Source organism: Ochotona curzoniae, unplaced genomic scaffold, assembly GCF_017591425.1.
Source record: "Ochotona curzoniae isolate NIBS_2020 unplaced genomic scaffold, NIBS_Ocur_1.0 patch154, whole genome shotgun sequence".
Lineage (NCBI taxonomy): Eukaryota > Metazoa > Chordata > Mammalia > Lagomorpha > Ochotonidae > Ochotona > Ochotona curzoniae.
Window position 1 is genome coordinate 139,043 of NW_024466700.1, and position 12,169 is coordinate 151,211.

Below are 12,169 nucleotides of genomic sequence, written 5' to 3' on the forward strand. Positions count from 1 at the left end.
AGAAGGGGGTCTCCCGGGGCGTTCCTGACGGCTCCCTCCCCAAATGACTGCAGGTTCAGTCTGCTGTCTCACTGCACTGGAACTTTATTAAATAGGGTTACTCTGACACTTGACAGCTTATCCCAAAAGGCAGCAAAGATTTAAAGTTGAATGCAGTTCTAACTGCAATAGTTTGATGAATTAATAATGGGTTTCTCGATACTTCCATGGACTTAAATACAATTTTACATACTTTTGTAAAACATTAACAGATATTTTACCATTTTCTCTTTCAACTTCCTCCATACAAAGTGGTTTCCTTTCTAGGGATCATTTTACACCATCTGGTGTGATAATTAGGCTGGAATCAGGTGTTCAGTGGTTTTAAGGAGATTTTTAAGTGCCCTTGTCGCTATGTCCCCTAGCTTAGTTTGTTTGTTAGAATCCGTGTCTATCAGATGGCTAAGTGTAAAATAATAATTTTTAAACTGTCCCTTTGCTTTATAATATCAAAATTGTACATAAGAGTACTTCAGAAAATTTCTAAGAGGTGCACGTTGTCTCTAAATTTTATTGTTTGTGAACTTCTCAAATATGCTTTGAAAAAAGTATAAAATAGCCATTCCTCGGGCCCAGCAGGATAGCCTAGAATCCTTGTTTTATGGCTGCTGGGATCCATGTGGGTGCCAGTTCCTATGCTGGCTGCTCCACTTCCCACTCAGCTCCCTGCTTATGGCCTGAAAAGGCAGTAGAGGGTGGCCCAAGGCCGTGGGGCCATGCACCCATGTGCGGGGCATGCACTCATGTGGGAGACTCAGAAGAGGCTCCTGGCTCCTGGCTCCTGGCTTCAGATCAACTCAACTCTAGCTATTGTGGCCACTTGGGAAGTGAGCTAGCAGATGAAGGGTCTTTCTCTCTGTCTTCCTTCTCTTTGTGGATCTGCCTTTCCAAGCCATCCAGAGAACTGCAGCCACGTTTCCCCCTTACGCGGGAAAACAGGAAACACACCGGGTGTCGCTGACCAGCAGCACTCACTGCTGGTAGTGTTTAACCGATAGTCGTTAGCCACCTGCGGAATTAACGGCAATTCACGCTCTCCATTTGCACTACGTTACTCTGTTTCCTTGTTATTTGTCTTTAGGTCTACAGTGAATATAGAGCCAGCCTTGCTTTTGACCTGGTCAGCAGCCGACAGAAAAATGTGAGCATTTTATAATGGCATCATCTGAGATCCGCACCTAATGATGGCTTGAGCTAGAGTGGAAAACTGCGTAGACTTCCTCTGTACCTGTGTTCTCAAGACTAAATGTTTACAAACTACTAATAATACATTAAATAGTGAATGATTTTTTACAGTTAGAAATCATACAACCTTGTGTATAAAGTTCTCATGAAAAGATTTCCACATTGTATCGCCAGACTGCGTCCTGGCCGCCATGTTGTGTACCTCGGGCACAGGTGTGGTGCTGTGTGGGCAGCAGGCGCAGGCACTCACTGCCCGCTCTCTCTGCAGGCATACACGGACTACAGCGACTCGGTGGCACGCAGAATGGGCTTCATTCCTCTCCCCCTGGCTGTCCTAGTAAGTCCCTTCTTTCTTCCTGTAATATGAGATAGTCGTATTTATAGAATTTTGGCAAATGGATTGTCAGCAAATTTGTTACAAGAGGACTTGATACACAAATAATTTGAGAGAAGCTTCTGTTTTCTAATTGTGGTATCATTCTTTTGAAGTTCAAAACATCCGATAGATACGTGACCTGAAGGCACTGTTTTAGAAAAAGTAACTGTCCTGTTAATGAGTATCCCTTTCTGGCTTATTCATTTGGTAAATAGCTTTATTTTTTATGTCATAACTGGTGGTGGGGTTGGCATAGCCACTGTCACACACACTGCTGGCATTTCCAGCAAGTAGTGTGATGCTGTAATGCAGTAATTCCAGTTCTAAGGAAACAGTTACAGAAGCCAACAATGATTTATGGGCAAGAATAAACATTGCAGTGGCAGCTCTAGTTGCAGAACTTTAGGGAAATGAAATACGTTAAGTAAATTATGGTTGCCTAAATGGAAACATAGTGTATCCATTGTAAGTACAGCTTTTCAGAAATGTTTCCAGAGTTTTTACAATAAAAATTCTATTATCTTTATAACATACGTATTTTTAAAAAATAAAAATAACATTTGAGGCCAGTGTTTTTGTGCAGTGCTTTAATCCACCACTTGTAATGCCACAGCCCTGACTGCAGCGTGGTCAGTCCCAACTGCTCCACTTCAGGCCCAGCTCCTGCTGACGTACCTGGTGGGAGCAGGAAGGCACAGGTGCTCGCTTCCTTCCAGCCCCTGGGAGAGCACGATGGAATCCCGGCTCTGGCCTGGCCTCCTGGCTGCAGCGGCCCTTTGGGGAGTGAGCTGCTAGATGGCAGATCTCTGCCTTTCATAAACAAATACATCTTTAAACATGCACACACACTGAAATATAAGTCACTCCCTCCCAAAAAGTTACAACTTTGAGAGAAAAAAAAAACTTTGAAATTTTTATTTATTTGAAAGGTTCTGTTAGAGAGAGGGATAGTGGGGAGAGTTGGAAAAAGAGAGAGAGAGAGAGAGAGATACCTTTTATCTGCTGATTCACTCCCCAGGTGGCTGCAGTGGCTAGGGCTGGGCCAGACCAGAGCCAGGAGCTGACTGGGCCATCTTCACTGCTTTCCCAGGTGCTTCAGCAGAGAGATGGAGCGTAAGTGGAGAGACCGTAACTCAGACTGACACCCACACAGGATGCCAGAGTCACAGGCGGCGGCTTTACGTGCTGCACCGCAGCGCCAGCCACTCACTCTGAATCGAACAGCTTTGGGAAGGGTTTCTGTCTTCATCAAGGTGTAATCATGTTCATTCAGATTTGCTGGCTGCATCTGTGTTTGACAGGTTTCTTCTTTATTGCCTAGTCCTACGTTAGAGCAAATGCTGCAGTCACCTGGAAAGTACTCCCACAGGCCTGGGCAAGTCAGCTGAGAAAAATATAAACAAGTTACCAGCCATACCACTCTATATCAGACCAGCTTGCCTCCTCCCAGTTGTTTCTCTATTAAAACCCATTTTTCAAAATGTCTTTTTAAAGTTATCTTTTACAGTATTTAAGAGTCCTAATAGACTCCTATCTTATGACTTGGTGTTACTAGCCAAGCCTAAGTCCTATCCCTTCCCCGCCCTCATAGCTGCCGCCTAGCCCTCGGTCTGGGAGTGCCACTGCACCTGTGGTGGGCATGCTCCCCAGCTGATCTACCTGGCCTGCTTATTAGGCTTACAAGGGGACTCCAGTCATTCCTGCAGTTCTTGGAGACAAATGACAAATGAGAAAAAAGCTCATTAGCCACAACTGTGTACAAGTGAGAGGGATTTTCTTACCTTTAAATAAATAATTTTTCAGTAATATTCTTCAGTTTCTTCTAATAGTAAATGCCTCTTGAAGTTCCTTTTCTCTTTCCCTCTCTGCAGGGCATTGGGGCTCTTTAAAAAGTAGAACGAAGGGTAGGAGAAAGCAGGAATAAGGAAGATGGCTGAGTGGTCCTAGTTCTGCTGGGAGCATGTGGAGCAAGAGTCATTCACGTGTATATTCCAGATTAGTTTTTCGTTCTAAAAGCCTCTGGCTTACATCTCTCAGGTCGATGTATCTGAGGCTGTGGAAGTAACCATAGACTTGATGAATCTGCCTAAACAAACCTAGACCTACCTTGCAAATAGTACAAATGGGCAGATTTTAACAGGAATCGGTGATTCTAAAACCGCTGTCTTAGATTTAAGCAGAGGCCGTCGGTGGATACCTGAAGTATTGCCGTTGCCTTGGAGATGTATTTAGAACATTAGCTAACAACTGCTGTCATGTGCTTTGTCTGTGTGTCTTTTGGTTTGTTCCTGGCCAGCTCATCAGAGTTGTAACAAGCTCAATCAGAGTGCAAGGAATCCTGTCTTACGCCTGCGTCGTACTCTTCTACTTTGGGTAAGATGAACCATTTCTGAATATGTTTTGGGTTGTCTGGTAAAGTGTAAGCGTGCAGTGGAAGGGAGTCTTGTAACACCCAGGTCATACTCTGTCCGCTCTGTGCTGGGAGCTCCCTTCCTGCTGTGGGCTACTGAGAAATCGTGTCTCAGCTCCATACACTGCTTTTTGGTAGCAGTAGTCATACTTTAGTTTTCATTATAGTCTCTTACTTAAAGATTTTATGAGTGTACACTAGTCATGTTTTCTTTTATGAGGCAATGCCTGCCATTACATTTTTTTTTCCAATACTAAAATCATCTTTAATCTTCTCACTTGTTTGCCACGTTGAATCTCCTTTCTGTACTCTAAGCTGTTGGGCCGACACACAGGCAGCACAGCAGTGTAGCTTCCCTGCCAGTGACAGGCTGAGCCCACGTGCAGAGCTGTTGGCTGATGCAGCTTGCGCTCTGCTCTGGGGAGACAGCAGTAAACATGCAGCTGAAACAGCCTGATGCACGGCTCGGTGGTGGCCACCAAGTAACCATGGGAGCTGAGCGTTTGCCATTGTGGGTTTTGTCAAGACAAGGATGGATGGTGAAGGAGTGCAGCCTGCAGTTATCACTTTACTGGTGGACAGGGCAAGGAGAGTTGGCCAGAGGAGCCAGGCTTTCTCTAGAGCAGGCGTGGGAACGAGACGAGCTGTCACGGTCCTGAGGTCAGCAGTCACCAGGGCACCAGGTCTGCTCCCCAGTCACCCGCAGTACTGCAGTGTCGGTTGGATGTGCTTCTGCTCGAGCCCAGCGCATGTCCTGCCACGTGGCAGGTGCCCAGGAAGCGTCTGCCCCAGCAGCTGAGGAGCAGCCTCTTGTGTGCCCTGAGGAGCCAGTGCTTCCTTGGTCCCCCACCCTGCAGAGCTGGGCTCAGGCATGACAGCTTGTTTCGGCAGTGCCACAGCAAGATGGAGTTCCAGCACATCACAGATCACTTCCTGTTTTCCATTTGAGTGAACACACAAATGCTTTACTGGAGTAAGCTGAGCCCAGTCAGGTTTTGGACGTTAAAAACATGAGCTTCTCCTTTGATGGTACACATTTCCATTCCACCCCTTGAAGTGCTAGCACAGAACCACACTTACCAAGTGATACTGCCTTACTTGTTCCATTGATGATAAGCTTTTTATCATAATGTTTTGCTTTTGGCATGAATCAGCAGGCAGATATATCGCACCCGAAGTCTTTCTGTGGTTATAATTGCTTGTGTGTGATTCACCAAACGGGCTGTGCTTCATCTGAGTTCATCTGAGTTACTTAGAGTTTACACTCTGCATCCCTTGTCCCACTCTGCATACCCGTCCACCCAGGTAGTCCTCCCGACACAAAACTCCCCATGAATGTCCATGTTCGACTCCATTATTCTATGTCAAGGTCACGCTCAGATTGTCCTCTCCTACAAAGTCTTCATTCCTCGAAACCCAGACACCTGCCTTCCACAGAACAGATCGGAGTCCCCTGGATCTCCCAATGTGAAATGTGTGTGTAGCTTCTACACTTGCCCTGTCCCACTGTGATGAGAGTCGCTGGCCTCCATCCTGCCAGGTCCATTCCATACTCCTCAGGGAGAGCAGACAAGTCCCTGTGTGGGCGACAGTGAAATCCAGACAGCTGGTTTTCAGGGGACCGGTGGTGTTGAGTAGTATGAAGAAAATCCCAGTGATGTGAGGGAGTGCCGTGGACAGAAGCAATGCCTAAAGGGACTGCCCCAAGGAGCAGCCACCACCAGCAGTCCTCAGATAACATGGTGGGGGCATGCTAAGGGGGCAAGGGCCAGGCTCTCTTTCATATGGAAACGGACAGCAGGTGGCAAAAGTGGCAGTCCAATGAGGAAGCTTTCCTGACCCCAGAGGCACACGTGCCCGCCTAGTTTGATGCCTGGGTGTGTGTTACTCTTGAATTGATTGGCTATAGTGTGGAGAGTGGGGTGCTGAAGCTGCTCCGGGATTGAAAGGGGCCACCGCAAGATGGCGGCTGGCCCAGGGCCAGGAGGCAGAGTTGGTCTCGCCAGCAGGTAAACAGGAAGTCACAGGGATAGGCTAATGCCCCCGCTGTGATTATGTCATTGCTACTGGCCTATCAGATAGCACCAAGTGGACCCATGGGGAGAAGTGATATAAAAGTAGGTGGAGAACGATATAAAAGTAGGCAGTAAAAGCAAGGCAGAAGACAACTAGGACGGACAGACAAGACGATGACTAGGACAGACAGATAGACAAGAAAGACTGGGGGGTGGGAAGAAGGGTGGCAGAAAGGAGACAGGGAAAGTACAGGAAGAAGAAATATGGGAAGAAGGGTGGCAGAAATTAGGGCTAGAGAAGCGGCAGAGGAAAGCTTAGACCAATGGGGACAGGAGCAGCAGAGAAATGCAGCCACTTTTGGCAGTGAGGGGTCCGGTTCCGGCTTTTCCCAGACCCTCAAGAGCGTGCCTCGTCGTTTTTTAGTGTCACCGCTGCTGGGCAGCAGCGACAATATAGGGCATGAGGGCTAAGAAATCAAGTTTGAGACCCCAAACAGTTGGAGTGATGGAGTGGCCATCAGTTGTGATGGGAGTCTATTAAGAGAAGGGCAGATTTGGGAAAATGGAGATGAAATCTGGACCTGGGATGTCAGTTTTGTGAGTGCAGAATTACGATTAGGCATCGCTAGTCAGTGTCGAGGAGTAAGCGCAGAGGATGAGTTGGGCTCAGAGGAGAAGAAAGCCTGAGAGTTAAGCACCTGGCAGCGGCGGGTCTGAGTGGGTACTGGATGTTGGCCGCCTTAGTCCTGCAGTGAGAAGGCTGGTTTGCTTCCTGCTTGGTCTACGCCACCTCTCTTCACCCTCACTGTCATCTAGTATTCCTGTCAGGGTCTCCCCTCAGACACAGAGCCATGTCCCACCTCACCCCTCGTCCCCTGCCTGGCTCTGTGACCTTGGCCATTAAACATGGCCCACCTCACCCCTTGTCCCCTGCCTGGCTCTGTGTCCTGGACCCTTGAACACGCCACCTCACCTCTCTCTCTGACCTAAGCCCTTGATCTTTCCCAGGTTAGAGGATGCCCGGGTGTCTTGTGTTCCAGACCTTTGCCAAGTCTGTGTGAAATGCCGAAATGGGTATTCATCTTTTGACCCAGAAATTCTACTTCTTGTAATTACTGGCATCTGAGAAATGCAGATTTAATGTTTTCTTAATCAAAAACTTTAATTGAAACAAAATACTGTAAATTCTGTCTAGTAACAGGAACTTCTTTGGGGTTTGTTAGCTAATGGCCCGTAGCATGAGAAGTCTTAATAATATCCCTTGGGGACTTTAACTGGGAGAGTAGATGCAGAAGACTCAGAGATAAGAAGACGATGCCAAGTGCCGCAGTGACCTTCACTGGGGAGTGGAGTTACATGCTATTTTATGTTACTTGTATTCATCTATATATATTGAGTGTCTTTGTTTTGCAACAAAAATAAATGTTAAGAATGGTAGGAAAAATTTCTAATCTTTTGTAGTGAGAAATGAGGAAGTAAGCAAAAACTTTGTCTTATGGTCCAGACATCTTGGAAAGCTTGGGCTTCACGGCACATTTCATGGCCCTCCAGTCCAGACCCTCTGACTTGGGCCCAGCCCCAGCCCCTTGCCTCACCACCCCCTGCACAGCAGTTAGTGGCCGCCAGTGGCCCAAGTGAATCTTCCTTGCTTATGTGTTCTGTTTCTTCATTAAGGTTGGTATCCCTGAAAATCCTGAACAGCATCGTGCTCTTAGGGAAGGCATGCCAGTATGTCAAGGAGGCCAGAATGGAAGAGAAACTGTTTAACCGCCCACCAGCCAGCACCCCCAGCCAGTCAGCCAGCAAAGCTCAGAGCAAACGCAGATCTTCCCCAGGTAAGTCTTCAGTCTTTGGTCAGCAGATGCTAAACGCTTGTCACAGGACAAGCCAGGAGTCCAGCAGAGGGTCAAGGCAGGATGGCTGCTCTGGGAAGCAGAAGAGAAAAATGCAGACCCTGAGTCAGTGACTGTGAGCACGTACCACTGGCAGAGAGAGGGGGTGAAGCGCATCCCCCAGCTTGGGGTACTGTCACGTAAAAAGATGTCGGCAAAGGGCCTGAGGGTGTGAGGTGAGCGGCCTTCCCCGGAGGCCGATCTCTCAGGACTTCCAAGCAGAACTGTCAAGCAGGAAGCTGTTTGACTGGTTCAATGGCACTAATAACCATGGCTGCACCAAAGCCCGACTGGCTGCATTGACCCAGTCCCAGGGTAAGGGGCTGGCCAAGGGATCCTTGGGCCCCAGGGCTTGCTGTGCACCAGGGCCTGCTGTGTACCAGCACTGCAGCTGACCTGAGGATTTGGGCCTTTGTCGGACTTCAACTAACCACTTGTGGACACAGCTGTCATTCTAGAAGGATCCTTCACTGGCTTTGTGGGAAATAGGCTCTGGAAAGCAAGGGCCAGGGACAAGGCTGACTGGCTCAGGGCAGGAGAGCAATGATGGGCAGGGAGTTGTGGAACTAGACGGTGGGGCTGAAGGAGTTACTGATGCGCGTGTTGTGTAGTGTGAGAATAGAGGAGCTGTGGACGATTCTGAAGTTTCTGGCATCGAATCTGGAAGAACTGGATGACTGAATTTTTGTCACAGGAGGACAGGTCCTTGTTCCTGTCTGTGTTTGTCCATATTACTTCTAGCTTGGCTTGTTTTTAAATGTGTGTGGAAACTGAGTGCCAGATGGTAGTGATGCCCTTCAGGGAGGGGCCAGCAGGAGCTCTGGGCAGCTCGATGTGTGTGAACCCGGGGCTTGCTGGGAGAACGCAGTATGAACCTTGGCCAGAGTCCAGTCTGACGGGAGGGCCAGGCCTGGTCTTGGGCTTCACAGGGAGTTAAAATAAAGTAGCATAAAAGCGTCTATAATCACGCGAAGGTAACTATACTTTTTATTGTAAGGAACAACATGTAAATACTGTTAACAGTATGAGCATTTGGTTGCATGTGCTGCGGTACAAACATGGTCAGTGTGCCTTTAGGACAGTGTCTGGAGGAGGCCTTGGAGGCCAGGAGACCATGGGGCACAGACCATCAAGGGGCAAGTGGAGGTCAGGCTGAAAGAGGAGTGGACAGTGTGAGGACAGCACAAGGAGGAGCCACCAGGAGCTGGGCAGCTGTGTGCGTTTCCTCTGTCCTGGCCTGGTTCTGGTAGGTGCATACACGAGGCAACACTCCTCAGAGTGTACATACAGGTAAATGCAGGTTTTAGTGCAGCATTTTTACCTCAGAGCTGTTCATGCAAGATTGAATTTATGATTCTGAGACTAACAGGTCTAGGCCTCAGCCTGGCTGTTCCCAGGAGCGGATTCTAGGATTCTTGGATCCTGAAATAAACTTCCAAGAGTTGGTCTTTACCCCTGATTTGTGTTTCCGGAGAGGTAGTGCTGAGTCAAGTCCTGCTGAAGTGCCTGTGCCTGAGAGGTGGGATGCTCTGGAGGAAGCTGAGCAGGTGCCCTGGGTAGAGGAGCCCAGGCCAGTGTTTCAAGCCTGGCAGTAGGTATTAGGATGCAGTCATGTAGAAGAGGCTGTAGCACAGGAGAGCCCAGTGTGGTGCCATTTTGATGAGCTAGCAGCGATGGGGTGGTCTGGAAGGTTCCCTGCCAGTGAGGGCAGCTGCCATTCTGGTTGGCTCTCAAGATGGAACTGTGTGACGGGATGGTGGATGCCTCTGCCATGTCTCTGTTGGTAAGTTCACGCTGCCTGGGTGTGCGCTCACCTTCTGAGTCCGTGGATCTGTTTCCCACAGGCCTTTCCACGGAAGAAAACCTGTCTGCCTCGGTCCCCAGCCAGCCCGCTCGGCCGAAGGATGATGTCATACCACTACTAGTGACGAGTAGTTCGGATCAGTTTCTGACAACCCCAGACTGTGACGAGAAGGACATAACACAGGACAATTCAGAATTAAAGCACAGGTCCTCAAAGAAAGACTTGCTAGAGATAGACAGGTTCACGATTTGCGGCAACCGTATTGACTGAGTTCCGGCCCCGTGTTGACGCTGCTGGGCCCGGGACAGCGGACGCTGAGCCACCGGGTCAGACAGAGGCTGAAATGGCACTTAACTATTTATTTAAAAATTTTAAGTTATTGCTGGCAAGCAGGTCTTAGTGTCTTTCCTCCAGTGACGTGGTCCGGCTAATGGGCTGGACCGTGGAGCAGCAGCCTGGCCTGGTCCCTGGAGGCTCGATGACCCAGGCCACCCAACCCTACCCGGCCATGCAGCTGCACTTCCGGGCCCAAGAGGGCGAAGCAGCTTTGTGAATCGGGCTTCCGGAGAGTCACGCTTTGCCTCGAGGCCTCTTCAGTATACGGATGTACCTGGAAACTGTGAAGCTTTTACCGTGACGTCACCTTGGCAGTTTCACACTATTTTCACAAACAGTTTCCAAACTCTACTTCATCTGCCAAAGCATTAAAAAAAAATAATAATTAAACATAAGATAAATGTTCTCACCACCAGAGTAATCCTTGAAGATACATCTGAATTAATCAGAATAAATGGCTACCTTAAATAAGACATCATGAATAGTAGCATTTTGTAGAAAACAAAAGCAAAAACAAAAAAAACAAAACCTCAAATTGTTCATTTATTTAAAGCAAAATTTATTGAAGGTCATGCATCAGAAAATGTTCCATACTTTCTCAGTTTATTCTTTTCAAGGTAAATATGAAATGTGTGTCATGTAACTACAGTGGATGAAAGAGAAATTTCCTGACAACAAAAGCACTTTTGTACTGAGAGCTTAGACCCTTGTTAACTTTTTGGTACAGTGAACTGGTTTTGCTTTAAGACCACTTGCTTCATAAGTGGTTGCACCTGCAAGATCTGTTGTTGGATAGGCTAAAAGTTGTCACCGTACAAAATTGAAAGCTGTCAATTTTAACTGGATTTTTTTCAGTAAGTTGTAAAGTAAATCTCCCAGGTTGGACAGATGACAGCCTCTCCTGGGTTTATGAAAGGCGTGTGGGTGCTGAATGCCCATGCCCACCCCTCCGTGGCCAGAGCATGGTGGTGGCTGTTGGGCCTGCCCACGCTGGGCTAGCATGCCTGTGTCAGGGAGCACCTGTGTGGACGCAGAGGCGCTGTCTGGGCGTGGAGAGCTGTGTGTGTGTGTGTTGTGCGTGTGTGTGTTGTGTGTGTGTGTATATGTGTATTGGGGACAGCTTTCTGGTTTGGTGTAAGGTAAGGTGAGGATTTCCATTTCTGCTCCATTACTCCTCTGGAGGTATTTTCCACCTCATTTTATCTTGAAAGTCCTGCCTCTGTTTGTATAAAAATTTTACGACTTCTGATTTCAGAACTGTCTGGAAGGGTGGTTCTCATGCCAGTCATTTCCCAGGAGGCCGACTGCAGGGGTGTCTGTCTCCCGTGAGAGCCGGCTTTAATGCTGGGCTTGTCCATTGGAGATCTGAAGATTGGTGTTGAGGAGACTGTCCCAGCAGGCCTTTAGGAAGCCGCAAAGTATTCTTAAGTAAAACATGCAAATTTTAATTGCCTTGCTTTTGTGTTTCAGGGGAGCCCCATTCTTAAATTATTGTTCTATTTGCCATCTCCTCTTCACCAGCAGTGAACAGGAGTGGTTGGGGAAAGCTTTGGCACGCCTTGCACTGGTCAGAGCAGGCATGCCGTCGCCATGGAACCCGGTCCCGCCCGCCATGCTGTCCTGGGGAGGGGTCCCCTTCCTGTGCTGACGCTGTGGGGAGGTGGGGCTGTGCTCACTTCTTCTGTCGTAATGGCATTCAGTACTAATTTTATAAGTGCATCTTGTGTGAAACTCAATAAATTCAATTTTGTAATCTTTTTTAAAAAGGTCACTGACTTTATTTTAAACCTGCTTGCCATTGTAGTTGGCAGAGTGAATTTTCCACTAAGAATTTACTGCTAATATACATTCGGTCAACTCTCTCATTTGAATTCTTCCTTTGTTCTGGCTGGTAGTAAATACTTAATTGTGTCTGCAACATACAGATGGGGCCTTGGTTGTAGGCCACTTAGTATCTCCAGCAAGTCAGGGTGGTTGCATCTTACTGGGGTTTTGCATGTCACACAATATGCTTTTCAAGGTAGTGTCAAGGAACCTGTTGGACCCTCTTGCTCTTCCTTTGGAATAGAGATACCATGCCATGTGCCCTGCCCAGGTTTGCCCACTGCGACC

General features: G+C 47.9%; 1 protein-coding gene across 1 annotated transcript in view; it reads left to right on the forward strand.

Moving 5' to 3' along the window:
- LOC121166509 (transmembrane anterior posterior transformation protein 1-like) overlaps positions 1–11,817 on the forward strand; it is a 62,271-nt gene extending 50,454 nt beyond the window's left edge. Inside the window, exons 10-14 of the mRNA XM_040995672.1 lie at positions 1,121–1,180; positions 1,493–1,561; positions 3,897–3,973; positions 7,700–7,860; positions 9,762–11,817. Of these exons, the coding sequence (XP_040851606.1) occupies positions 1,121–1,180; positions 1,493–1,561; positions 3,897–3,973; positions 7,700–7,860; positions 9,762–9,991 (597 nt within the window). The 3' untranslated portion in view covers positions 9,992–11,817. The remainder of the gene's footprint in view (positions 1–1,120; positions 1,181–1,492; positions 1,562–3,896; positions 3,974–7,699; positions 7,861–9,761) is intronic.
- Positions 11,818–12,169: the final 352 nt, after the last annotated feature.